Raw genomic sequence first — 26,729 nt, 5'->3', positions numbered from 1 at the left:
TGCTGTCCACAAAGGCACCTTGGCATTTTAGCTCAGCATCATCCTCATCTTCTTTCTTGTTCTCCATGTTCAGTTAACTAGCCTCATATAGACCCTGCCTCCTACATAGCTCTGAAACTGTTTCTCTGATCTACTTTAATGATTTTACTATCTTCTACCTAGTTTACAATTGCTTAAAAACTTCTTTACCATTTTTAATCAGCTCCCAAAAGTATAGTTCTAAACACAAATGTGATCATGTCATTCTACTGAGGTCATGAATAGTTTCATATAATCCAGTCCTTCTCAACCTGAGTTCCTACTACTCTCAAGCAGACATTATGTATAACCAATTAATTTCTCTTTCATGCATCTGGACTAGTATTAGTTACATACTATCACTGAGAAAATTGAGAAAGTAGTCACTCAAATCTTTTTCTGTGTTTTATGGTTCAGATGAGGAAACTGGGTTGAGAAAGGCTGACAAGGCCTCCTGCTAGTTTTTCACATACAGCTGCCTCTAGCAGGAACCGCATTTGCTCTTCATACCTAGCTGCCTCTAGCAGGAACCGCACTTGCTCTTCATACCTAGCTGCCTCTAGCAGGAACCGCACTTGCTCTTCATACCTGTGTGTCTCTGAACATGCTATTCCCCTGGCCTGACATTCTCTTCTTCTGCCCTTCTACCTGAGGCTTCCATTCATTCTGGATGCTTAGACAATACTTCCTTTGAGCTTCCTCAGACCTTGTCAAACACATGGCACTCTCTACCTACCCTCAGAGCTCATCTTACAATATCCAGCAGGTTTATTCATATATCTGTGTACTTTACTAGACCATGAGCTCTACTTTTCCAGCAAAATTCCTGAAATATAGTGAATATGAATAAAAAAACTTTTTTTTTTTTTTTTTTTTTTTTTTTTTTTTTTTTTTTTTGGTACTGGGGATTGAGTGCAGGGGTGCTTTGCCACTGAGTTGAATACCCATTCCTTTTAATTTTTTATTTTGAAACCAGGTCTTGCTAAGTTGTTTAGGACTTTGCTAAATTGCTGAGGTTAGTCTTGAACTTCCAATCCTCCAATCTTATCCTCCTCAGTTGCTGGGATTATAGGCATGTGCCACCATGCCTGGCTTAAAAATGAGAGAACCATAATAAATGTTCCTTTCCTTCTTATCTTAAAAACCTGCAATAGTTATTCAATTTTTTTGTAGCTCCATCCATTGTTTAATAAAATGAGAAACGATTTAATATCACATAGAAAGTAATCAGTTACAGGAAAGCCTATAATCTACCACACCTCACCCCCACACCCCGCTCCTGGGCAAATGACTCCTCTTTTTCAAAGGAACAGATGGAGGGAGAAAACGATGACAATTATTCTTAAGGTGAATTACACCACGATCTGTGCCTCTTTCCCAGAAGTTAACAAACATGGCAAAAAAAAAAAAAAAAAAAAAAAAAGGGGGGGGAGAGAGGATGCTGTGGAGTATCTGCACAGAACTTGTTAAAACTCTATAAAGATTCATGATCCTTTGCTATTCTGCATTCCTGTTAAAAAAAGAAGCAAAGCTTGTCCCTGGGGTCTAAACAAGGCAAGTGTTATGACTGGATGCCACACTTAGCTTCAAAGAAAGTTATAAGGGCCAGAACATACCCCATGTTCACATGGATTCCAGGCGCTGGAAAAACCCTTCCATGTCACTTGTAGATAGTGACCCCCATCAGCTTGGGGGTACAGGCCTCTTTTTGCATTGGAGCACTATTTCTGACAGATGACCAGAAGCAGTAGGAGCGATGCCTACTGTGTTGCTTGGCACAGGCTGAGAGAGAGAATCAAGGAAATCATAACCATGTTGATTTTCCTTGTCAGAAAACATCCACTCATTTTTATTAAAAAGAATTGAAGCAAGGCCCAACAAAAAAATGGGGCATCAAGACTATTGCACACTGATTCATTTCTTCCTTAATATTCTGTGGTACAAAACTAGACTTGGAAACTTTTCATCTGACTCTTTCCTTTTAGCTATGTTGACACCACACTGTTATGAACTTCTTCATGTCTTCAACTCTAGCCTTACTTGACAATTTCCCTGCAACCACCACCTCCCAATTCTTAAGCATCTGTGAGGGGACTGCTGGGAGTACCACCAAGTACCTTGCCATCCCTCCAGAACCTTGGACCAGATCAAGGTTCTCAAAAAATCTCTTCAAACTAATTGTGCCCTTACTCTAAATAATTTCAGTGTAGCTCTGTTTTTTCCTTTTAACATATTACTTAATTTAGTAACTATGTTTATTGTTTGTTGACTCTCCTACCCCTACTGAAAATGTAGGAAAGTGTTTCCAGGAGGAAAGTGTTTTTATCCATTTGCTCACTGATGTATCCACCCCAAGAACAGGGCGAATGCATTAAACATTTGCTGTGAACCTGGAATGCATGCAGTTGCCTCAATTCTAGCCTTCCTTTACATCCAATTGTTAATACTGAGTTTTTTTCTTATATCTTTTACTTGAGTTCTTCTTGTACCAGCTTGCAAAACAGATGATATTAGATGAAGTCTCTCAGGAGATGTAAGTTGGCTACCTACTCTAAGCAACACTTTGATGACATTAAGTACTCTTTTGAATAAACTGGTCATATTTATGTAATTCATCAAATTTGCTATTTAGTTTTTTTCCTGAGTTACTGGCCACAGAGGTATTTAACAACTAACAGAGTGTAATGAGTTTTATCAGAGTTTAAATATTAAAGAAGAGTCCTTTTTGTTCAAAGCGGTGACACAGCTTAGTGCTTTAAACTGTGGCTTATAGGTCTTTGGTGACTAATTCAGTTAACAAATTACTTAAATTTAGGGCCCAATTTGAGCCCAGGCTGTTATACAGAGATACAATCACTTTTGTACGTTATTTTTATACTACCTTGTGTTTTAGGTAACTCAGCTAAATTTCAAGTGTCATATACTTCAGCTTAAACATCTTTAAGGCCCATGACTATACCCATTTGAATTAATGGAATGGTTCAATGATGATACTAAATTTACTAGTTCCAATTTCAATTAGCATTTTAGCAGAGCCTGATCAAACTTTTCCTTACTGCTGTTTCCCATGAGAATACAACTGAGTGAGAATAAAATGAATGGCAACTTCTAAAGAGCTTATGAGGGTGGTGAAGAGGCATTCTTATTAGTGTGTGAACTGCATACTTTTGCTAATTAACAATAATGGTTTTTTGTTGTTGATGGGCATGAAAGTTCATTTTTTTATTGTAATTGAAGGGCATTTTAAGTGCTTTAAGAAAAAGCAATGTTTACTACTTTTTGTCTTTTTGGCTAACAATTTTCAATTAAATACTTCAATTAAATACTTAACTTCTTGATAAAGGTCAAGTTTATTAAGTTTTGACCCCTAAAGAATGGATATAATGCAGGATTTAACATGACTTGTTTGATTGCAATTAGCCAGGTATTCTATGCCTCATGTAACCTTGCTGTGAACTGCTTAGCTTGCTGAGCTGGTACTGGAGTTGGTGAGTTCTTGTAATGTAGGCAGAATGAGGCATTTAGGGGGATTTGTGGTAAAATATCAGTCACTTCAAACGAACATGTGCTTATTCTATGGAATTAGTTGCTTTTACCTAATACTGTGATAATGAAAACACTATTTTAGGAAAAAAACAAGTAGCACCTTATTTCATATCCTTCAGGAAATGATGAGAATATCCTAAGTAGGCCATATGTTTTTGATGAAGTTCACTTAAAATTAAGCTAAAATGTAATTTTTGCTTGAACTTTCAAACTATACCTGTATGAACTTGAGATAATAATACAATTTACTCCCTACCTGTTTTATTGCTCTTCCTCTATACCATGCATCACATCATCCCCCACACCACCATCCATTCAGATATCCGGGGAAAGAGTGTTTGTTTGAGGTAATGAAAAGTTGGTGCCAAGGTTGGGGGACATGTGTGACCTGCCCAGAAACAGTAAGAGGCCAGTGTGCCAGAAGCCCAGTATGAGGTGGCAGGGGTAGAGGTCAAGTCCTAAAAGGATCACTTGAGCTGCTATACTGAGAATATACTTGAGGAAGCAGGAAGGACAGAAGCAGAATAGGAAGCTATTACAGAAATCCTACTAAGAAATGATGGTTGCTGGGATTGGTAGTGAAAGTGGAAGTGATCACATCTATAGATATTTTGCACAGATATAGAGTCAACAGGTTTACCGACTGACTGAAAATGGGGTAGGAGAGAAAGAAAGGAGTCAAGAAAGACATCAAAGTTTTCACCATGAGCAAGTGGATGAATGATAATGCTACTAATTGACATGTGGATGACTGAGAGGGATAAAACAGGGGAAGGGATGAGGAAGAGAGTTCAGGTTTGGATGTGCTGAGTGTGAGATATCTAAAAAATGTTTTCACACTCAAGAACTTTGACTCCATTGTGGGCCAACTCTAACATTTTAAGTAACAATGGTATTCTACCTCTCCTTCTTACACTTTCCATATGGCACCAGAGCTCCTGTATCCAAATATCCTTTCATACCCAGTCTGTCCATTTTATGCCTTTCACAATGTTCTTATTTAGGCTCTTACTATCACTTGACACACTAATGTATATACAATATATGTCTCATTCCCCTTCTCTTTTCCACACAACCAGATGTACATTCCTAAAAAAAATATAAAAATCTGATAATGGAATTCTCCTGTTTAAAACTCTGTCATGGGTTCTCACTCCTGTATACAATAATAGGGCTGGCTTCCAAGATTCTACATAGCCCCACCCTATCTCTCTTTTCTTTTTACTATGCACTAAATATGCTGTGTTCAGTCACACTTCTTTATCTAGTAAACTCCTATTTGTTTACCAATACTCAGCCAACATCGCCACTTTTTGAAAAGCATTTCCTGACTCATTTTAGGCAAAACTGGTCAACTCTCTGCTCTGTACTCTCAAAATCCATTAGTCATATCTCCATTACATCCTGTGTAATGGTGTATTGTTATTGGCTTGTGGATAAGTCTATCCCATAAAGCTCTGAACAGAGACTGCTGTGTCTTTTCTATTTTCCTGCAATGTCTCATTGAGTAGTAGGTTCATGAAGACTCTCTGCTTACTGAGCTCACTGATGAAATTTAGTATTTCTCAGAGGTAATGAAGATACCTATAGTCCCAGACCTTTCACCTTGAGGCGTGACACCTATCATGGCTCAGCATGAAGCTTAGAACATATTCTCCTACCCCTCCTACAACATTAGCAACAAAGACATTTAGGTTCATGCAAAGGAAGGGAAACTGGGGGGCTGGAGTTTGGCTCAGTGGTAGAGCGCTTGCCTTGCATGTGTGAGGCACTGGGCTCGACTCTCAGCACCATATATAAATAAAATGAATAAAATAAAGGTCTATCAACATCTAAAAAATATTTAGAAAAAAAGAAAGGGAAACTGGGGGCAGGTCAAAACAGCTTGATGACACAGTAATCATTGTGGTAAGTGAACTGTCAGCCATCTCTCTCTCTCTCTCTCTCTCTCTCTCTCTCTCTCTATATATATATATATATATATATATGAATGAGAGACTGTAACAGATAACATATGTGTGTATATATAGCTATATACATATATATATAGTGACAATAACATGACACGGATAGCATATCTTTCAATTACCCAATTAATCTCTTAAAATTAAATGCTCTGTTTTTGCTCTTCTATCAAATTATAAGACCATAAAAGCAAAGCCTTATAAGAAGCCAATGCCTAGTAGAATACATATACTATACCCTGTAGTGAAAAATTCATTAAAGCTGGGTGCAGTGGCACATGCCTGTAAACCCAGTGACTCTGGAGGAAAAGGCAGGAGGATCTCAAGTTCCAGGACAGCCTGAGAAATTTAGCAAGACCATGTTTCAAAATAAAAAAAAAAAAAATTAAAAAAATAAAAAGGGTTGGGGATGTAGCTCAGTGGTAAAGTACCTCTAGGTTCAATCCCCCAAACTCTCCACACACAAATAAACAAAACTTAGCAAAAATGCACTTAATTTCAGTTTGATAGTGCAACCTTCACCCTGTAACATAAGTACCAAGGTCGTAAGAGAAGACAGTACAGAAAAAGAATGAGGTCACACCTTTAGAAAACAATTCATTAAATAAACTTGGACATTACTCCTCAAAAATTATGGATATAATCATCACATCTTTAATTTGCTATAGGTCCATGTCACATATTGGTCTCTAGTCCTCCCATTTCTTCATTTTACTTGCCTCACTTTTCTATATTACTCATTCCATTTTGACAGTTAGCTCTCCACTTTTTTTGTTGGGATAGAAAATTTTATTTTAAGTAGTTTATTATAATTGCTTTCATTTTCCCTTTTACTTTTTTTCTATTTCTCATCATTTACTTTATTTTTATCTTACATATTAAAACATTTTCACTGATTTTAATGATCTCTTCCTACTCTATCCCATCTCTAAGCAATCGGTTAAAATCTTCTTTGCGTTTATGATTAATATAAAATTTTTCTCTGGTATGTTTCCTTAAACATAAGGATAAAAGGGAATATCACAGATTGAAGGTTTTCCTAATTATTATGATCACAAAAGCAATAACTTAATTTGAGTATCTGAAAAATTTTCAAGGAGTACTTCCTAACATTTCTAGGATGAATCATCTATTGAGGGATAACAACTCGATATAGACAAATGTAACATTTTTTGAAGTACATCTCCTTTAGCACACCTTTTAATGAACCTGTGATATCTTTAACCTTCTTTTGCTAGATATCTCAAAAGAGACTAGAACATATTTTGAGATCTCAAAATTAGTTACAAAGCACTCGTTGAAAGCAGGTTTGTAGGTCTAAGAAAACACAAACTGCAGCTCGGTTACACATTAATAATAAAATACTCAATTCTCTGCTCAAGCAATAGATTCATTTAACAACTGTTTTGTTTGGTTGGTTACATTCATACTGACTGACATACCTCCAAGGAAGGAGAGGGCCACCAGCAATAAATATATGCATTTTCAAAGGAGTATGTTCTGAAACAGGAATAGTGAATCTGTAGCTTGAGAGACATAGGTAAGTCTTATACAGGCAATTTCTGCATCTCTAACATCCTTCAATTTTACCTCTTCTGCTGTGCACATATAAGAAAAAAGAGATGGGAAGGGTTAGTTTGATTTTCATATTAACTAGCAGTCTGGAAATAATTATTAAGTTATTATGGGAAAGGCATTAATATTTCTAAAAACTTTCATGTAATATAAAATATATTATTTATAATGTAATACTACTTAAGATAATTAAGATCTGATAAAATAGGTCATGCTATGAGGTAGAAAATGCCAACATTCAATTTCTTATGCATTTAAACTCTAATGCTCTACTACTGAAATTAATTCTTGTGCTTTTAAAATTAAAACTTCAACTAAAAAATAGTACTCTTAAGTCAAGACAGATGTTTGCTATTTTCACATTTTTAAATAGAGGCTGGGTAAATGTTGCAGTTTTAAGAAATAACAAAAAGAACACACAAAAATGTTTAAAAATAAAAGAACTCATAATCAAGACCTTTTTAAAAATTTGACCTCTCTAAAATTATATTGTACCTGGTAGTTTATTAAATGTTATATTTTAAACCACAGCTACACTAGTTTAACCAGTTTATTAACTATAAGGACTAAATTCTTACATGAAAAATTTAAAATGATTTGATTATGTACTAAGTTTTTCAAAATGTCTTCAACCCAAACAATAAACATCAGTATTCTTTTTTTTTTTTTTTTTTTTAATACCAGGGATTGAACTCAGAGGAACTTAACCACTGAGTGAGCTACAATCCGAGATCTTTTTTGTATTTTATTTAGAGATAGAGTCTTGCTAAGTTGCTGAGGCTGGCTTTGAACTCGAAATCCTCCTGCTTCAGCCTTCCAAGCTGCTGGGATTACAACTGCCTGGCTGAACATCAGTATTCTTAATGTTATTTATCGACTCATTTTTGTTATATAGTCCTATTGAGTTTTGTTCATCTTTCCATTAGTACTAAAAATTATCAAAGGACTTCAGATATATTCACTAAAAGTACGTACAGTGTAAATACTCAGATTCATTTCAACTATTGATCATCATTTGATCATTATAATTAACTTCACTATTAGGCAAACTTTTTTTCCCAGATATTTTCTGAATTTTTCTCAACAGCAACTTATTAGTGCTTAGTGCAAAACTATGTTTAGTGTCCTCTCCATTTCCATTTATGTCTTAAATTATAACCTAACAGCAGTATAAAATGCTAACCATGAAGGTCCAATCCCAGTAATAAAATCATTTCATGTATTTTAGTCTTTTCATTTTCCTTGTGTTTTAAACATTTCAGTGTGCAAACACCACTATTTTTCTTAAAGAATCAATAACTGTTTTACTAAAAGCCTATTTGAAAAGTTTAAAATAAAAAAATCAAGTCTAAAACTATGCCATCAAGTCTTAATACTCTGTAATAATAAAGGCAAACCATAACAGATATTCCAAAGTCAATTGTGTTTTAGGAGATGATTTTAATTAAACATACATAATGCTTTGTTTTTATAAGTAGTACTAACATTTGTCAATGAACAAAACCAAAATTATGAAACTATAGTGAAGGTTCAATGGGCCCATTCTCTTTTCATATCTTCTAGTAATAAACCACCATTTATCAGCAGATGCCAAAGATAATAAGCACAAAGCAGTTGAGACTGAACTCTTTCTGCATGTTTATTGCTGCATACAATACCTAAAAGATACCCAGGAAAATAACTGTTGGGGCTCAAAACACTTTTTCCTCTAATAATAATAATTTGTTGAGTAATTTGGGGTTGAAGTTTGCTGTTGCTGTTTTTAGCAAATATATTCATTTAATTGTTACCCTAACCCCATGATACCTTAGAAAAGAGGAGATTGAGGTTCAAAGAAATTAAATTGATCTGGCCAAGATCACAGCTAGAAAGCAAAAGAGCCTAGAATTATACTGGGGCCTCTGACGACAAACCAGTACTCTTTCTGCTATACCTTCCACCACCTCTCAAGGTTCTTAATTAGCAAGATTTGTAAAATTAATGCTTTGGAAGCAAATCACCAAAAGACATACCTGATGAGGATGAGACAGGCTCAGGAACAGTCACTGGCTCCCACTCCCCCATACTTAGAGATGGGTCTTCACTGGGTAAAACCCATGTAGCTAATTAGTTAATAAATTGCTTTGTTTTCTCTTTGGAAAACAATCATATGGTGTTTTATCTGCTTTTTTTTTTTTTTTTTTGTATTAACCCTACTTGTGACAGTAGAGACAGAGGAGCAAAAAACAAGATGCAAAGGTGAAAACACACATGAGCCTTGGAGGAGGACCCCTGAGGAAATCCCAACTCCTTCCCTCATTAGTGGTGGGCCTTGGATGAGCTCCTGGTTCTCTAGTCTTATCTTCCTCTTCTATAAACTGAAGAGAGGAGAATTTGCCTCACAGATGCTCTGTGAGGAAGACAGCAATCTGTGTGTCCATGCCAGGCATGGCACATGATCATACGTTAACCCCTCCTTCACCCCTTGATTATTTTCTTCACCTAAATCTTATGGGAAAATGGGAACTGCTAATATATTTTACATAAAACAATCAAGTCAAGTATTACATTAAGATTAAAAAGAAGCCATATCTATGTAGGTACCTCAGAAGCAACCCAAAGAAAATTTCTTGGGTACTAAAATTCAAATATGCTTTGCATCATTCATATTTTAAGGTGATTGAGTAATATTGGACTTGATGCTTGGAGAACATTTAAAATTTTTACAGTGACTGAGTAATATCAGCAATTCCTTCCAGGGCCTACACACACAAATCACTAAATTACTAGTTTATAAAGACAAAGTCATTGGCAGAAATACTGGCTTGGAGCTGTGCATACTGAATGTCAGTTCTGGGCATCTATGTGAATCCATGGAGCAGCTGTCTCAGTATCTAGGATGAAGAAATTGCCTAGATTAGGGATGGCAAATTTGTTTCAGCCTGTGTCAAATACCAGGGATGGTGGAAATCCAAAGCACTGTATGTGGATGAAATGTGAGACAAAATCAAAGGTTTGCAATAAAGATCACTAGGATTAATCTGCAAAATCTACCAAAGATGAAGGAATATGTAGAGAATCTATTGGCTTGCCATTAGTTATCCATTTCCAGAGTCATCTGGCATCCCTGAAAAAAATATTAATAGTTGCTAGTTTATTACTAGATCTTAATGACTACTACATAGAAGTGAAATCTCCATAAATTTCAGTGACATAAAGGAAGTATTTTTAAGATAGAGGCAACAAATTATAAACCATTTTTTCCCCATGAGCATGGTGGATTCTATGCTATGTGTTCACAACCCATTTCCTTCTTCTGAACTCGCTGACTTCATCTCCCATCTTCTCCTATATTTCTGTGAGACCATTAACTGAGTTCCTGCCAGTGGAACATAGGTAGAAAAGATGTCTAGGTCTGGTTCTATTTCCTGCAATACTTTTCCTTTCTGTATTCCCTCCCCTTCAGTCAGATGCTCAGACTCCAGTAAAGAAAACTCAAGTCCCAGGTAAGAGACTTCTTAGAAGAAATGGAAGGAACCAACTACAGCAGGCTATGATAGGAACAAGAAATAAAACCTGTATCAGGCCACTGGCTCTTGGAATTCTCAACAAGATGGCTCTGGTTGGCACTGACAATCATAGTATTATGCTACACACATGGCTCAATCATGACCTGGGAGAAGAAATAAGGATTCCCTATGATTTTGGGCAACTCTAGCTCTAGGAAGAGAGTCAGTTTCTCTCAGTGAGGCTATAATGATATGAGCCTGGGAGCTTTAGTTTACTGTGTTTCCAGACTCGCTGAGAAAGTTAGTCCACAAGAATGAAGCAGTGCTTCACTACTATTAAGTGAAATAGAAATACGAGGTGAGGGAAGAACCAGAGAAGTTCAGTTTCATCCCTGCCTCTTCCTCATATTGGTTCCCAGGGTCAAAATCTTCCCCCACCCCCAAAATAGTTTGAGTTATATTCCTATAACATGCAAACAAAACAGTTATTATTAACATGGGAATAGAATAGAAAGAAAGTCCTTTAATCCATAGACAACATTTTGGCATATATTCTTCGGAAATACACATTATAGGCATATATATACACTTAAAAAATGAAAACCTGATCTTCATAAACTCTCTTTCCATGTCACATATACTTTAAAACTTCATTTTTCAAGATTGTCTAGTATACTATGGTTTGGAGACACTATCATTTTAAAATAAAGTATTTAGATATATTCAATTTTTTGTATATATATATATATATACATACACACACAAACATATATGCAACAAACACTCTTGAAGGTATAATTTACTCCATTTTTCTGAGATAAATTCGCAGAAGTCAAACTGCTAGATATAAGGATTTTTAAGGGTTTTGAGTGATGTTGAAAATCTATCCTCCTGCATATTTATGACAATTTACACTCCCATTAATTGATTACCTAACTCAGACTCTCTTTCTAGCTGAGAATGTAATGCTAAAGAAACACTTCTTAATTCACAGCATCACTCCATGAAATGATTAGTACAATAAGGACCAAAGTAAAATCTCTAATCCACTGCATATATATTATGCATGTATGCATATAAAATGTGTGTATGTATATGCACATATATGCCTGTCAATGTCATTATAGCAGACAGTTCTTCACATAATGCAATACAAGAGTTTAGGTAAGACTTAAGTTACTCCTTTGGAACCACAATGAGAATTATTGTGGAAAAAAAAGAACAAGTTGAGAACCACAAAACAGTAAAGAGATGCAGGTGTTCAACAGGTGGTTCAACTCACTCATTAGTGCAGACTCCAATTAGCCTCATGTGGAACCTGCCACTCATGTTCATTTAAGAGTAACCCAAACCAGAATATTAAATGTTAAAATAGTTGATGAAGAGACTAGAAAATCATGAACACACTGCAACCTAGATGGGGTAAGGGGAAAAAAAAAGCAGAACAAAACAAAACTAAATTAAGGAATAGTCTAATTGAATTACCTTGCTAGAAACTGGAAGGGCTGTGAACTGCACACTACACTTCAACACTAACCTGGTTAATAATGAGATTATGGTGAAATCCAGTGGCACATATGTAGCAATCAGAACTAGGTGAGCAAAATAATGATACGTTGGCACCTGCCAAGATGAGTAGTAAGAATTATTCATTATTAACAAATACAGAATGTGTGACTTGGCCTCTTTAGGACTCAGCTTCTTTATCGTAAAAATTAAGAGGCTGGACAACTTTTCAGATTTCCCCCAACCTCAAAGGCCCTCCAGAGCAAAGTCCATTCACAGCTGAGATGCCATCTCTTAATATTCTCCAACGCCCAAACTCAGTCTTCCAGCAACCTCAACTTCTTTAATACTAAAATGTGCTTGCTTTCTGGTGAGCCTCTTCCTAGGGAGAACCTGCAGCAGCCCTTGCTACACCTCACCAACATAATTACCATTCATCCTTTAAGACTTCCGCTGCAATGTACCTCCATTGTGGTCTGCACCTTCCCTGTTAAAACTTAATTCTTTTTGAATCATCTGCCATTGTTTCTTTCATTTTCTATCTCCCCTACAAAGCTGCAAGCTCTCTGATACAAGGGCTGTGCGTATCTTGTTCACCATGGCATCCCTGCCTCCTGGAACAATTTCTGGCACTTGGGAAATATCCAAATATTTGCTAAATGAATAAATAATGAGATTATTCTAAGTGAGTTACTGAAAACCTCAACATTGAAAATAATTTCTAATTTCTTCAAATGCAGCATTAAAAACAAAATTAAATATGTCTTCTTTTATTGCTCTCCTTACAGCAAAACAACCCTACATTTTAGGTGCTTGTTCCCTCCTTTCCTCATGCTTTTCTAAACCCAAGTTGTTGCTTTGCTTTTTCTTTTTGAAATGCTGGAGATGGAACTCAGGGCTTCACACGTACATGCTAGGCAAGCTCTCTACTATTGAACTGTATCCTCAGCCTTATCCCTTGACTAGTTAATAGTAATAATATCATGTTAGTGAGAAATATCACTAAGTAGTGAATAATATCATTGGAGGGCAAATTCAGAGTTTGTAGTCACTTCTGAAATCGTTTTCTTTTACAACCATCCTTGCCACACACAATATGTATATGCTTATAAATTAAAAATGGCACTGTGTACAACCATAGAAACAAAATGATGTACCCCATTTGTGTACAATGAATCAAATGCAGTCTGTAGAAAATTAAAAAATAAATAAATAAATGGATATTGAAAAACAATGCTACCCAACCTTCACGAACTGAAAACAAACTGAAGAAAATGGGTGCACGCACATACACATACAACATGCTGGCAAAGGACTTTCTCTAATATTAATACCTAGTCATTTTAATAAATATCACTAATAAAGTACACAGAGAAGTATACATATGCTCTAAATCCACAACTAAAATACTGTAGGTATTATTATTAAATATCTAACATTTTTTCCAATTTACTAATTTGCTCATTGTTCTGACTTTTCAAATCCAGGTTATAATTTTCCCCAAACTAAATTTTTATCATATCACAAGAATGCAAATGTTGGGAGGCCATCAAGAAATATGGATTAATTACATACAGTGAGCAATTTAGTGGTTCTATTTCTTTGTTTTTCTCCAGTATTCCACTTCTATTGCTTTTATAGTCTTTTGAGAGAATGGATCAAATTTATCTCCTTGCTCTTCTGAGAGTTAGTGATAAAAGTGAAATCTTTAAATAGAAAGTCTGTGAGGAAAGAAAAGTCTAATGTGGGAAATATGAAGTGCGTAATTTTAAAAAATCATTCAGTGAATATTCCCCCAAACCTGCTATTGTTCGGTTAGGTGTTAAGAATAAGGTGGCCCAAAATAAACTTCACACCAGAGGAAGTAAAAACCACTAAACAGAATCCCACTATAGCTCTATGAGTGGTATGAGAGGGATCTATGCACAGTAGCCATCTAAGCTCTGAGAAGGAAGGACTAAAGCTAGGTTTTAGAAATGAGACTTCACAAAAAAAATTAAAATACAGAAACAACGTATGCAAAGATCCCGGAAAAATACACAGTATAGAAAATCTAATGAATTAAGAAGTTCTTAAGAATGAACTACAGGGTGTGTGTATTTGTGTGTGTAGACAAGAACAAAAGACAGGAAGTCAGGGTGATTCCATTTCTATCATACAGGTGGGCATTTGACAAGGAAAAGACACCTGATAATCTAGATAAATATTGCAGGCACCTTTCCATCCATTTAGCTGAACTCACAAGATAATGAAAGCAATATGCAGGACTGAAAAAGAAAGAGGTTTTGGAAAAGGAATCAGGAAGAGAAAGACTGCCCAAAGGCAGGTGTTAACCTGAGTGGCCTAGAGGCTAAGATTTTGATGACTCCCCATGGCAAACAGGAGACAAGGCCTTCAGGATTAACCACCATGACCAGCTGGAGCTAAGATCTTTCACATAAAACTGGAATGCTCCCTGGGTTATACCTTTAGTAAAATTAGGACAAACAAACAAACAAATAAAAAAATAATAACTGCTAGCAAAGGAAGTCAACAGAAAAATATGCCCCACTAAGCATACACTCTAGTTGGATGAAGGGGGGCAGCTCTCTGGGGCATCAGTAACCACAGCTTGTCCCTTGCCCAAGTTTGTGATTTGAATTTATATTACAGATCCAAACTATAATATCTAGCCTCATTAGAGCCATATATGTTTCAGAATTAATGATTTTTCAGATTCAATGAAGGTATTATGGTAGATACACAATGTTGACATCTCAGTATAATTTTCACAGTGTACCATAATATGACAATATTTCTGTAGTTTAACATATGAACAATTAACTAGCACACAGACATTATATCAGGTCAACTTTTGCTACCAAATGATGTACACCAAGAATTTTGGTTTTCTGAGCTTTTATGATTTTCAAATTATTGATAAGGATTTTGGACCTGAACCTGGACTAGATAGGAAGCCCTAAGAGTGGAAATCAACTGCAGGTCCTCCCACTGGAGCAAATACAAATTCTAAGTGACCCTAGGCTTTCCAGGATTCTCACTGATAAAATCCTAGCCAACATGATCTCAGAGTCTAAAATTACAAAATATAGTAGGAAACATGATCAAGGGCAGACATGAACAACTACAGAAGCAGATCTGCATGTCTATGAGACAGAATATAAAATTGGTTTTGTTAAAAATGGCCAAGAAATAAGAGAGGAACTTAAAAGTGTGGGTAAGAAACATTTAAATAATGAGCAAATTCAAAAACTTCAAATTTCAAAATCTAAATGAAGAAATTAAAAACAAAGGATGTATAAAAGCAGAGGAAACACAGCTAAAGAGAGAATTAGTAAGCTGGAAGATTAATAACCTGAAAAAATATAAAGAATACAAAAGAAAGCATTGAACCTACGAAAGGTATATTTAGAGATATAAGAAAATAAGGACACTAAATATGAAGGACACTAAAAGAAAGGAAGTGGGTATACAGGACAATCAATGGTAATTGTAAGGTAGAAAATTTTCCAGAACTGATGAATGACATTAACTCTCAGATTCAGGAAATACAAGTTCCAAAAAGAATAAACAAAAGGAAAGGCACTTTTATATACATATACACTACAGAAGGACAAGACAAACAGAAACATTTAGAAGCAGTCATACAAAGGGATTACCTAAAGGCAGGTAGACGGATCAATTAATTTTTTATTAATATATATATATATATTTTTTTTAGTGGATGGATACAATACCTTTTGTTTATTTATTTGTTTATATGTGGTGCTGAGAATCAAACCCAGTGCTTCACACGTGCTAGGCAAGCGCTCTATCAGACCTATAACCCCAGTCCAACTGATTAATTCTTAAGAGCAACAACGGAAGCCAAGTGAGTGAAATATTATCTTCAAACAGAAATAACTGCCATTCTAGAATTGTATATCCAGATACATTATCCTTCAAAATCATGAATAAAGATTTTTAAGACCAAAACTGTTTACCAGTAAAGGACCTCAATGAAGAAGCCCCAGAAAGATGTAACTCAAGAAAATTTGGACATAAGGAAGGAATGGTGAGCAAACTCAGTTACAATGTGGATGTACATAAATAAAAACTGCCTATCTATGGAATAATCATCAGCCTTGGAGGTTAATACTATAGTGGCACCAAAACATGGGACAGTAACAGCATACAAACCAGAAGTGGATCATTAAAAGTTTCTAAACTTCTTTGGAAAGAGAAAAGAAATTGCTGATCTACCTTAAGTATGCATATTAAATTCTCAAGGATAATCACTAAAAGAATGGAAATAGTGCAAATAGCTTCCAAAATACTGAAGAGGAAAGTTGGAATTAAAGTAAAAACCTGATACAATGAAAAGGAGGGGCAAAAGCAAGAGTGGATAAGGGGCCAATCACTAAGGATATGTGTGCAATTGTTACAGTGGTGGTAGTAGCAATAACAGTACTAGTTGCAGCAACAGTAGAAACAGGCAATTGCCACTGAAATGGCTAACAGTAGCAGCAGAGGTAATAACAGATACTGCATATTTGTGTGTCAAGCTCTGGGCTAGGCATTTTATGTGCATTATCCCATTTATTCCTCACCAAAAGTGTGATAGGTACTATTACTAATCTTCATTTTACAGATGAGGTTTATTACTGATGTAAACCAAGGCAGAAGTGAGCTAAAGAAGATTTCAGAGAATTTTTTAAATAATTGATCATGAACTGGATTTGAGAAACAGCTCCTGGGTCAGTGGCTTGGTCAACTCACTAGGCAATGACTGCCTAACAGCAATTCTAATATTTCAAGCATGAATTTAGCCAGTCGAAGGTAGGGAATATCCAAAGAGGTGTAGATACTGTATGTATGTTTTCTTTAAAACAGTGAGATCAGTTTTAAGAAGTCTGGTTGAAAAATTAAAAAAGAAAAAAAAAAAAGAGTAGGGAAGACATGTTGGTTGCTAGAAGAGGTCAGAGACAATTGTGTGTGGGTGGTTCTGCTTGCTTAATGGAGACACTTGAAAATACTTATGAGACAAAGAACGGGAGGTTAAAGAGACAGATGACAGAATGACTTTTGTAGAAAAAAGGAGAGTTGTAATTTAAAATAAAAGTGCTAACCCTGGGGAGAAAACCAAATCAAATGAAAACCAAAACTACACAAGGCAGGCAAAGATCTGAATTTAACTGCTCCCTCTCTTGAGTAGCCAGGAACAACACATCACCAAATTCCTTAGAACACATCTGATCCTCCTTAAAGGTGCCTACCAGAGAAACCTTCTGTACACAATGTGGGGGGCGGGGGCCAGGGGATTCTCACACACCTGGGACAAATGAAGAAAAAGTAAAACAGCTAAAGAAAGACTCAGCTTCAAGGTACAATTCTCTCTGGTTTGTGCATTCACCTAACTGCCTTGAGGAAAGTCTGTAATTTCTTTTTCATTAGTGCATGATAGTCATACATAATATTGGGATTCCTTTTGACATCATGCCTAATTTGCTCCACTTCATACCCTATTACTTGCACTTCTCTCTGTGCTCCCCACCCCGCTGCCTCCTATTCCTGTTCCTCTACTCAACTGGTCTTCCAGTAATTGAAAAATCACTGGAATTTTTTTTTTTCGATTGATGCTTTGTAGATGTACATGAACATGAAATTCACCATGGAATATTTATATATGTACATGGGATAGTTTTCTTACAGATCATCATATAATTTACACTAGGGTATTTCATTCAACTGTTCTATACAAAAAAAGAAAAAAGAGAGCAACTGCCACATTACATAAATGCCTAAGAAAATATAAGCATTTCCCTTCATAAGCAAACAATACATTTCTCTAAAAAGAGTAATTTACAATAAAAAGAAACTGAACAGCAATTATTTTAATGGCAATAAATGTGACTTTTAAGATGATTTAAATGTAGTGTGATTATATTGAAGGCAGTCCCTGTAGATGCTGGCTCAGGCACTCAGTCACCAAAACACAATTCTCTAAGGAAAGCATACTCAGCCCTCAGGGAACAGGGTCATGTGTCTCTTCTGACCTTCCTTACCAAGTTATTGAAACCAAGATAAGGTCAGAAGAACACTCTATCTTGGCATCAACCAACTTAAGAGAGGAGGTAAGTTTTTAAAAGGATATTTATGAAAAGCTAAGAGAAAGAGCTATAGCAACTAAATGCACTAAATTAAAGTACAAATAAGTATTCAGGAGCCATTTTATTAAACATTAAAACTAATGTGCCAATATACTAAACTAAATTTTAATCTAAAAGGCTGGAATATTGCAAATAAGATATGAATTTATTAACTGCATAATTACACACACAACACACACACATTTTTACATACATTCATTTGCTTTAAATCACTAAAGCAACATTTAAAAAAAATCAATTGTTTCAGAGCTGGGTGCAGTTCAGTAGTAGAGTGCATGCTTAGCATATATAAGGCCATGGGTTCACGGCCAAAAACCAGTAACCAAAAAAAAAAAAAAAAAAAAAACTTGAATTACTAATTTTCTACTGGTTTTAAAAAAGTACCTATTAATCACAAAACAGGAAAAACATCTAGATTGGCATAAATATATTAAATTTATTTAACTTTATATAGCAAAAAAGATTTCTCTGAAGACAAGAAAATAAAAACATCCATTAAAAAAATCCTTACTTTCTTAATAGCTGATAGATACCCTGTTTAACTTTTTTGTTTGTTTTGGTACTTGGGACTGAAGCCAGGGGTGCTTTACCACTGAGTTGTATCCCCAGTCCTTTTTATGTTTTATTTTGAGACAGGGTCTTGCCACTAAATTGCTGAGGCTGGCCTCAAACTTGCCATCCTCCTTCCTCAACCTCCTGAGTCACTGGGATTAGTGTGCACCACTGGAGCCCAGTCACCCTGTTTAACTATTTTTAATTCACTTTTAAAGTGTGCTTACTTTTATTATGTAGGACTCTTTGCCACTCTTCTGCTTTCTCTTCTCCTACCAACCTCTGACTCTCACGTGATCTCTTTTCTTCCCTCCTGGGATGCTGAGCATCATCCAAGAATATCACAGAAACACACAGACTTGATTCCTTATGGATTTATAATATAAATGGTAATCAGATTAAGTGAAGTGTATTTTCCCATCTCTCTCTCTTTTGTTTAATCCAGAGACCAGGATGAATGAGTGTAAGAGTAGGATTTATTCAAGTGCGCATAGAAACAGATCCCCACCTCCCGCAGGGCAAGAGGGGACCTGACGGGGGTTAGTTCCCCTCTCTCTCTCTCTCTCTCTCTCTCTCTCTCTCTCTCTCTCTCCCCGCCCCCCCTCTTTAAAATGCACTATCCATTTTAAAACTGGTTTACATCTGTTGGAGTACATAAAGGCTTTATCATTAATGAGGTGTGTTTATATATCAGATCACTAATAATGTTTCTCTGGGTAATTTCATTTTTTGTATTTTCCTTGTAAAACTTTATAACTATTGTCTGTTGCTTCTAACCTCACCTGAGTTAGTTTGAGATAATAAGCCATCACCTACAGGACAGATAGGACATAATGCTAATTTCAGTAAACAAAAGGGGTTACTATAAGATTTCAGACATTAAAGTATAACCCATGACTTCCATCTCTTCTTGACTGCCTAAAAAACAACATAGTCTGTTCTAAACCATCTCCACAATTAGGTTGGGTTTTCTGATGAAACCTAGAAGGAATAGAGTGTGCCTAGGTAGAGGAAAGTAAGAGGGTGTGATTAGACAATATCAAACAGTTAAATGAGAACTGGAATCAAATTAAGATAGATTTACAGGAAGTTAGTGCACTTCTCATATTGAAAGTTACCCTAGTTTTTAGCAAGTTTTATACATTATTTCTTAATTTTGGCCTTTTTTTTTTTTTTTTTTTTTTTTTTTGCGGCGCTGGGGATGGAACCCAGGGCCTGTGCTCATAAGGCAAGCACTTTACCAACTGAGCTATCTCCCTAGCCCATCTTAATTTTATTCAATAAGCTTTGCTTACTTTTTTGGTCTTTCAGCACACAAAAGCCCTATTATTCCAAATATAAACATATAGTATCTACTGAATTAGTTTACAAATTGTATTTCTATAAATTGAAATGTATTTTACATGTACTAGGCAAGTTTATGTAAGGCAAATTAATTTTCATGTTTAAATTTTCATTCTTTTTACTATCAAAATTTCTTTTTCACAGATATTTTATGAATAACATTGAAGCAGTAGGAACCAATATGGCCTTGAATCAAAAATGTCCATATCTTTTACTACTTTTATCAGATATTATTATAAGAAATACAATCTTATTTTTTTGAATTTGGCAGGAAAGGAATCATTAGTAAAATTTTAGTACCTCAAACATGAGCTTTAGAACTTCATATCCCACTTGACTTTTGAAAAATAATTATTTATTTATATGGTCCTGAGAATCAAACCCAGTGCCTCACATGTTCTAGGCAAGCACTCTACCACTGAGCCACAACCCCAGCCCTTCCACTTGATTTTTATGAGGGATAAACACATTATTTAAAAACTCTTAGAAGGTTTAATATGAAGAAAAAATATGATTATGATAACCATAATAGTCTAACCATAATAGACTTTCTATTAGATCTGGTTTGATGTTAATAGTGATGCATAAATCTGAATTATTATCTTAATTAAATAGTGTACTTTAACAATGTAGCATATACAGGAATTATAAGCGCTATTAACTGAAATGAATCTTATTCCATGGTTGCAAACTTTCTAAATTTCACCCTGCAGGTGTTACTCTGAGCCAACTCTTTCATTTATTTATTTATTTTTAACCTTAGAACAATAGTTGGGTAGTCCTGGGTACTCTAGTGTATCTTTTTACTTTATTATTTATCTGAAACTATCCTTTAGACCATCAACCATAAACTAAAGCAAGAAAACCCACTGAAATGGAAAACAGTGGTAACCAAGAAGGGAATACTTGGTGAGACCCTGATGTTTTATATGCTATCAAAGAAACACAAGTTACAAGGAAAGAAAGGTGAAAATATACATATGGACCCAGAAAAACTAAGATCAAACTAATATTGGTTAGGTCTTTAGTTTTCATGTGCAAAGGGCAACATCATTACAGCAGTGTAGAGTCTGGAATGAAGGTTATATGTAATCCCGAAGTACCATAAACATAAAATCTTTGTGTAGATCATTTAAGTTTATCCTTTAAATTTAATATATAACTGCTGACTATGGTGATGGTTTCAAGAATCTTTTTTACCTTCAAAAAACATAACCATTATTGAAAAAAGAGAAAAAAAAAAGTGAGACTATCTGTATAGAGTTTCATTTTACCTCTACCTCTTCACCATAAGCAATTCTGCCCCAAGATGTTATCAAATAATTTCTTCAAACATATAAATCATAAGCCATTAAGCATTGTATAAATCACCATAATTTACCAGTCATTTTCTTGAACTTTCAACCTAAAGTGTAAAAGATTATCTTTTGAACCAGTACTTTAAATAATATTAAGTATGTATTTCATAAAGATTCTAAGCCTAACTAATCCAATTATTTAAAAATATCATAGGACCATAATCTGTATTTTTATAATCTCCCAATTTAAGCTCTAAACTAAAATGTATGTACATATCAAACTAATTATAAGTTAAATTATTACTATTAACATCAAACCAAACTTAATGGAAACTCAATTTGATGATCAAATTTTTCTTATATTAAACTTCTTGAGGTTTCTTAATGAGTTTATCCCACATCAAACCCCCAAACTCTATTATTTTGTGCCATTTTCCTCCCAACCAGTACTTACTATTTTCAAAACTAAAACACCAACTACTTAAGAATGCTTCAATACTTACAGACAAAACATACTTATGTGTTTACATGTTTTACATGTGATCACATGTAGGATTCACTTTTATAATGGTTATGTTACTTAAAACCTGTGCACTAATTACTGAGGTAGTCTATTGGTTGGTCAAGGACCTTCCAAGAAATTCTGAGCAAAGATGTCCTCTTAAAATGCATTAGAATACAATATAATATGTATATATATTCAGGTTTTCCATATGATCCTTTAGAATAGGACATATTAGTAGCATGATACCTATCTTTCCAAATTTCACCCACAGGCTGGTTTAAAGTGGAAGATAATTTATTTTATGACTTATTGGAAAAATGAAACATTAAAAAGAAAAACCGCAAACCAATTCTCTTTAGTGTTTTTTTTTCTGTGACAATTAAAATTTTTCATGCACAGAGACTTTAATATATGTGTTGGTTGTGATGCTCAATTTTACACAGAGACATGCAAATGGGATAAGTGTTCTTAAGATTAGACCAGTTAGGCTAATATGGTTCCTCTTCCACTTTCTCAATAGAGAATATTACTAAATAAACTAGAGATGGCAGTTAAATGCAGTGGTTAAAAGCCATGGAAGTTTATCACCCTCACTGAACTTAATTGGTGACAGATTGGTAATGTAAAACTCAGTGGCAGGCATACAGTAACTGCTCAATAAATGTTTAGCTTGTATGATTATTCATATTAATAACTCAACTGCCAGTGCCTATTTCAGTTCCTTCTTTTAACATGGAATCTTCCTATATTTTCTATGTCTTTGAAATCACCCTACTCACTAATATGTGCTGGAGGTACTGGGAAAACATTCCATTTTCAAAAAATTTAACTTTTCCAGACCTAAAAGACTAATGTGACTAAATTTTTAGATTTGAGTCAGTCTTTATCTGAATAATGTCTTAATAAAATGCTCAAACCTGTGTATGTTATCTGAATTGTACTAATTGATCATTTTTATGATAGATCAGTATCTTGCAAATCCATAACCTCTACTTTTTTATTATGAGAATTTTCTAGATGACATATACCAATAAGACATGAGTCATCCTTTCAGAGTTGGGGAAACTGATGGAAAAATGGCTAAATGATTCAGCATGCTACAGCAAAATGAGATGGTCATAAATTTATAATTCCCACTCCTGCTGGGTGCCCTAGCCCTGGTGGCATCTCTCTTATCCTGTACTTCATGTATAACAGGTGATAATGTAATCAATAAGTTTTGTTAAAGACTCCCTCAGGAAAGGAGTAGCGGTGTTCTCCTTTCAGAAGTACTTCTAGAAAAATAAATTCAGTGCTATGAGACAACAGGTTCTTAAGGCTGCACAACTCTTACAATGTCCAGTTTTAAGTCTCCTCAAGCTTTGATTTTGCAGATGACAGGACTAGAGTTAGTTCTAACACTGATGCCATTTTCTCAGCTGCAGGAGAGAAGCAGTGGGGGATGGTCTGAAGCAAAAGAAAACTAGTAAATGGGCAAAGGAAGCCAGATGGGGAAATGTGCAGGCTATACCTAGATGTCTCATGCCAACACTAACCTTTATCAACAAACATCTAAATGGACAGAACATTCTAAGCAGGTCAAAAAGACTGAATAGAAACTGCAAAATATATTCTGATGTAGCCTTACTTAGAAGGAACCTCACTATCAAAGCAGGTGAAACTGCTTTTCTTATTTTTCAAAGTGTTCCTATTTACCCTTCAATAATAAAAGACTTACAATTCTAATCAAATGAAACCTTTCAGAAATATATAGATCTCAAGCCAGAATAAAGCCTTTTTTCCATTAAATAACCAATATGAAAAAAGTATGATGAATTAAGTGTTTTAATCCAAAATTGCACCATCTCCAATGCCAAGAAAGTACATCCATTTTGTGATCACAGCATAATCATTCCACCTAGCATTTTCTGAGAATGGGACAAAGTATGTCAGGATGTGTAAAATGAAATCATGATTATCTCTAAAGTGTCCTTTCCTCATTTAATAGCTTAAATTTATTTCAGTTTGGTGTGGTGACATATGACACACACACAAAACCTCAGTAGCAACTCTGAAAAAGATAAAAATATAGTGCTGCTTTAGAACTATCCAAAATATGTTTAGGAAACAACTGGAGGGAAAAGTTTCCATGAATTCATTCCCCCCGCCCCTATTTTGACTATATAACCTCTGTTTTCCCTTCACCTGGGGAAGGGAAGCTCGTGGGGAAAAGAATTCAACTTCAAATATACATATATATCTCCCCTTCAAGACCTTGGAGGTCAACAGGAGGAATAGAGCTCAAAAGACAAGATTTCAGGGTTGATCCAAAGGGACATCCCCACAGCTGGAGATTTCCAGTTCAGGGGCAACCCGGCTGGGAGTCCCAAGGCTGCAGCATTCCCGACAGCAAGCCAGGTCATGCAGCCGGCAATCCCGGGCGCGTCTGCGGTGCGCATGTCCCACTTATATAAAGAGATGCTTACAGTCCAGGTGCTTTTTCTTGGGGCCCATCACTTCATGAGTGGTGGCTTTGCAGACTGCTCTCGCTACAGCAGAGCCTGTCACACTGTACTGAGCGGCGGCGATTCGATCCGTAAGCGTTTGGCCCGACATCTTCTCCAGCCGTGTCTACAGTCCCCTCTTCTGCAGAAAAGAAGGGGAGATGGTCCCGCTTTAACCCACTCTCCCTACTCTTCAAGCACCCAGGCCTTGGCTTCCGCACAGAGGCTCTCTCCTCCTCCGACCCCGCCCTGGCAGCACCTCCCCGGACCAGCAACGCGCCAAGCCCTGCTCATCCAACGCGGTACAAGGTGATAGCCTTGAGTAGGGCCGTTAGGGAACCCCAGCACGGGGCTCCAGTCCAGCATCGTGACACCGTCCCTAATCTCCCCACCCGCTAATGAAGCCCGCCTTACTCCTTTGGTGCCCCTCTCTCAACCAGCACTTTGCCTGCAACCTGATCCTCAGGTGCGGGACGAGCCCCGGTGTGCATCGGGGTTATTCCCTGGGCGCTGCGCCCACCGGGGAGCCCACATCCCATTCTCAGCCGCCGCAGTGTTTCCTCCTAACAGCCCGCAGGCTTCGGAGAATGAATCAAATATCCAAGCCCTGGCCACCTCCCTCCTCCTCTTCGAGCTGCTGCAGCGATGGGCTCGTCCTCCCTCGGTCGCGGTGGAGATTATCCTAGCGTTGCGCCATGTTATGCCCTCGCCTCCGCCTCCAAAGCCCCGCCGAGGCCTTTTGCTTGGGCCCCCTTCCCTTGCCCCCATATCCCACCGCAGGGGCCGCCCGGGGGCTCTGCGGAGTCACCAGAGTGTCTGAGCACCTCATTCTTCTTGGCTTTAGAGCAGAGCTGGGGTGACAGCCCAGCCCCCCGCCTGCCCTCGAGCGCGCCGTGGAGCTGTCACCCGGCCGCTGCCCTTCTCTGCGCCCTAGGATTATCCTGTCCGGATCCCCGCGAAGCCCTGGTGAAGGGGAGGGGGTCGAGCCGGAGCCATAGGTACTCACCCCGCCCCTGGAGCGGCGCCGCCCGCCGCAGGATGAGCGGAGCCTGGGCCGCGGAGGAAAGCGACTCTGGGTGGGTGTGTGTGGCCGCGAGCGGACCCGGGGCCCTGGAGCGCGATGCCTCCAGCCCTGGCCCGGTCGCCGCCCTTAGCTCCGCGGTCCCTGCGCCCGCCGCCGGTAGCCCCAGGAATGAGTACCCGCCCGCCGCCGCCTCCTCCGCCAGCGCCGCCGCGTCTCTCTAGCGCTCCGCGCTGCGTCCCCATCCCCGCCCCCACCTCAGCTGTGGTTCCTCCGACGAGTCAGGTGACGGCGGCGGACAAACCCGCGCGAGCCCTCTGCGGAGTGCCTCACGGCCCCCTCCCAGCTACTCACACACGCCGCCCCCCTGGGCCGCGAGCTTAAAGGCGGGGGGGGGGGGGGGGCATACAAGCATCCCCGTCAAGAGCGAGGAGAGAAGGTGGGGAGACAGGGAGGCCCACACCCAGCCAAGTCACCCTCTCCGCGTGGCACCCAGCAACCCCTCCGCGCGGTGGTTGCGCACCCGCACGCACCCGGTGCCAGCACACCGCACGCACCTGCCAGGCGACTGCGGGATGCACTCTGAGCGGCGCCGGGCGTTGGCCTAGCGGAGCTAGTGGTCTGCTCTGGTTCTCTGTGAAGGCCAAGGCAAGGGCGTCGTCGCGCGCTGCCTGGCAGAGCCCAGCCCCTTCTCCCCCACACTCTGTCTCTGACACGCCCGCCTGTCAAAGACAGCCGAGGCCCAGATGGGCAGGGCGATTTTAAATGTCAGATTCTGCCTGCCTGTCGCGGCTCTTACCTGTGCACCCTAAGGTCCTTGGGGCTCCTGGACTTGTCTCAGTTACAACGGGGAGCGGGGGTGGGCTGGTAATTCTAACCACTTTAGTTTTAAACAGTTACTGAGGTCTGCCGCAAGGACGAATAATTAAGAAAGTCATTAAGTCCTAGATTACATTCGACAGTAATCATTTGTACCCTTAAAAAGTTATTTCTGCCAATTAAATACAGTGTTTGAACATCTTATGTCATTTTAATGTTGAGTGTGCATATTTGTATCGTATTGATGAATTTCCAAACAATGGTTTGGATTGTTAATAACTATGTGTGTTGACATTTTCCAAGGTCGTTATATTAACCTATTTTTAAAAATATTCTCACAATAGAATCAAGTTTAGAACTTCATTTGTTAATTTTCCTGCTCCAGGTGACCTCTGTTCGGCCTCATAGCTGTATATGTCTACTTACAGATGACAAAATTTTGTTGTGTAGGCCTTTATTTC

The 26,729-nt window shown here is 37.4% G+C and overlaps 1 protein-coding gene across 1 annotated transcript in view; it reads right to left on the bottom strand.

Annotated features, from left to right (window-relative positions):
- Positions 1 to 25,645, bottom strand: part of SNAP91 (synaptosome associated protein 91) — a 131,676-nt gene extending 106,031 nt beyond the window's left edge. Inside the window, 2 exon segments of the mRNA XM_079146953.1 lie at positions 24,411 to 24,570; positions 25,435 to 25,645. Coding sequence (XP_079003079.1) covers positions 24,411 to 24,540 — 130 coding nt within the window. The 5' untranslated portion in view covers positions 24,541 to 24,570; positions 25,435 to 25,645.
- Between the last annotated feature and the right edge of the window lie 1,084 nt (positions 25,646 to 26,729).

Source organism: Sciurus vulgaris, assembly GCF_902686455.1.
Source record: "Sciurus vulgaris genome assembly, chromosome: 7".
Lineage (NCBI taxonomy): Eukaryota > Metazoa > Chordata > Mammalia > Rodentia > Sciuridae > Sciurus > Sciurus vulgaris.
This window is presented reverse-complemented; position numbering and strand designations above follow the sequence as displayed.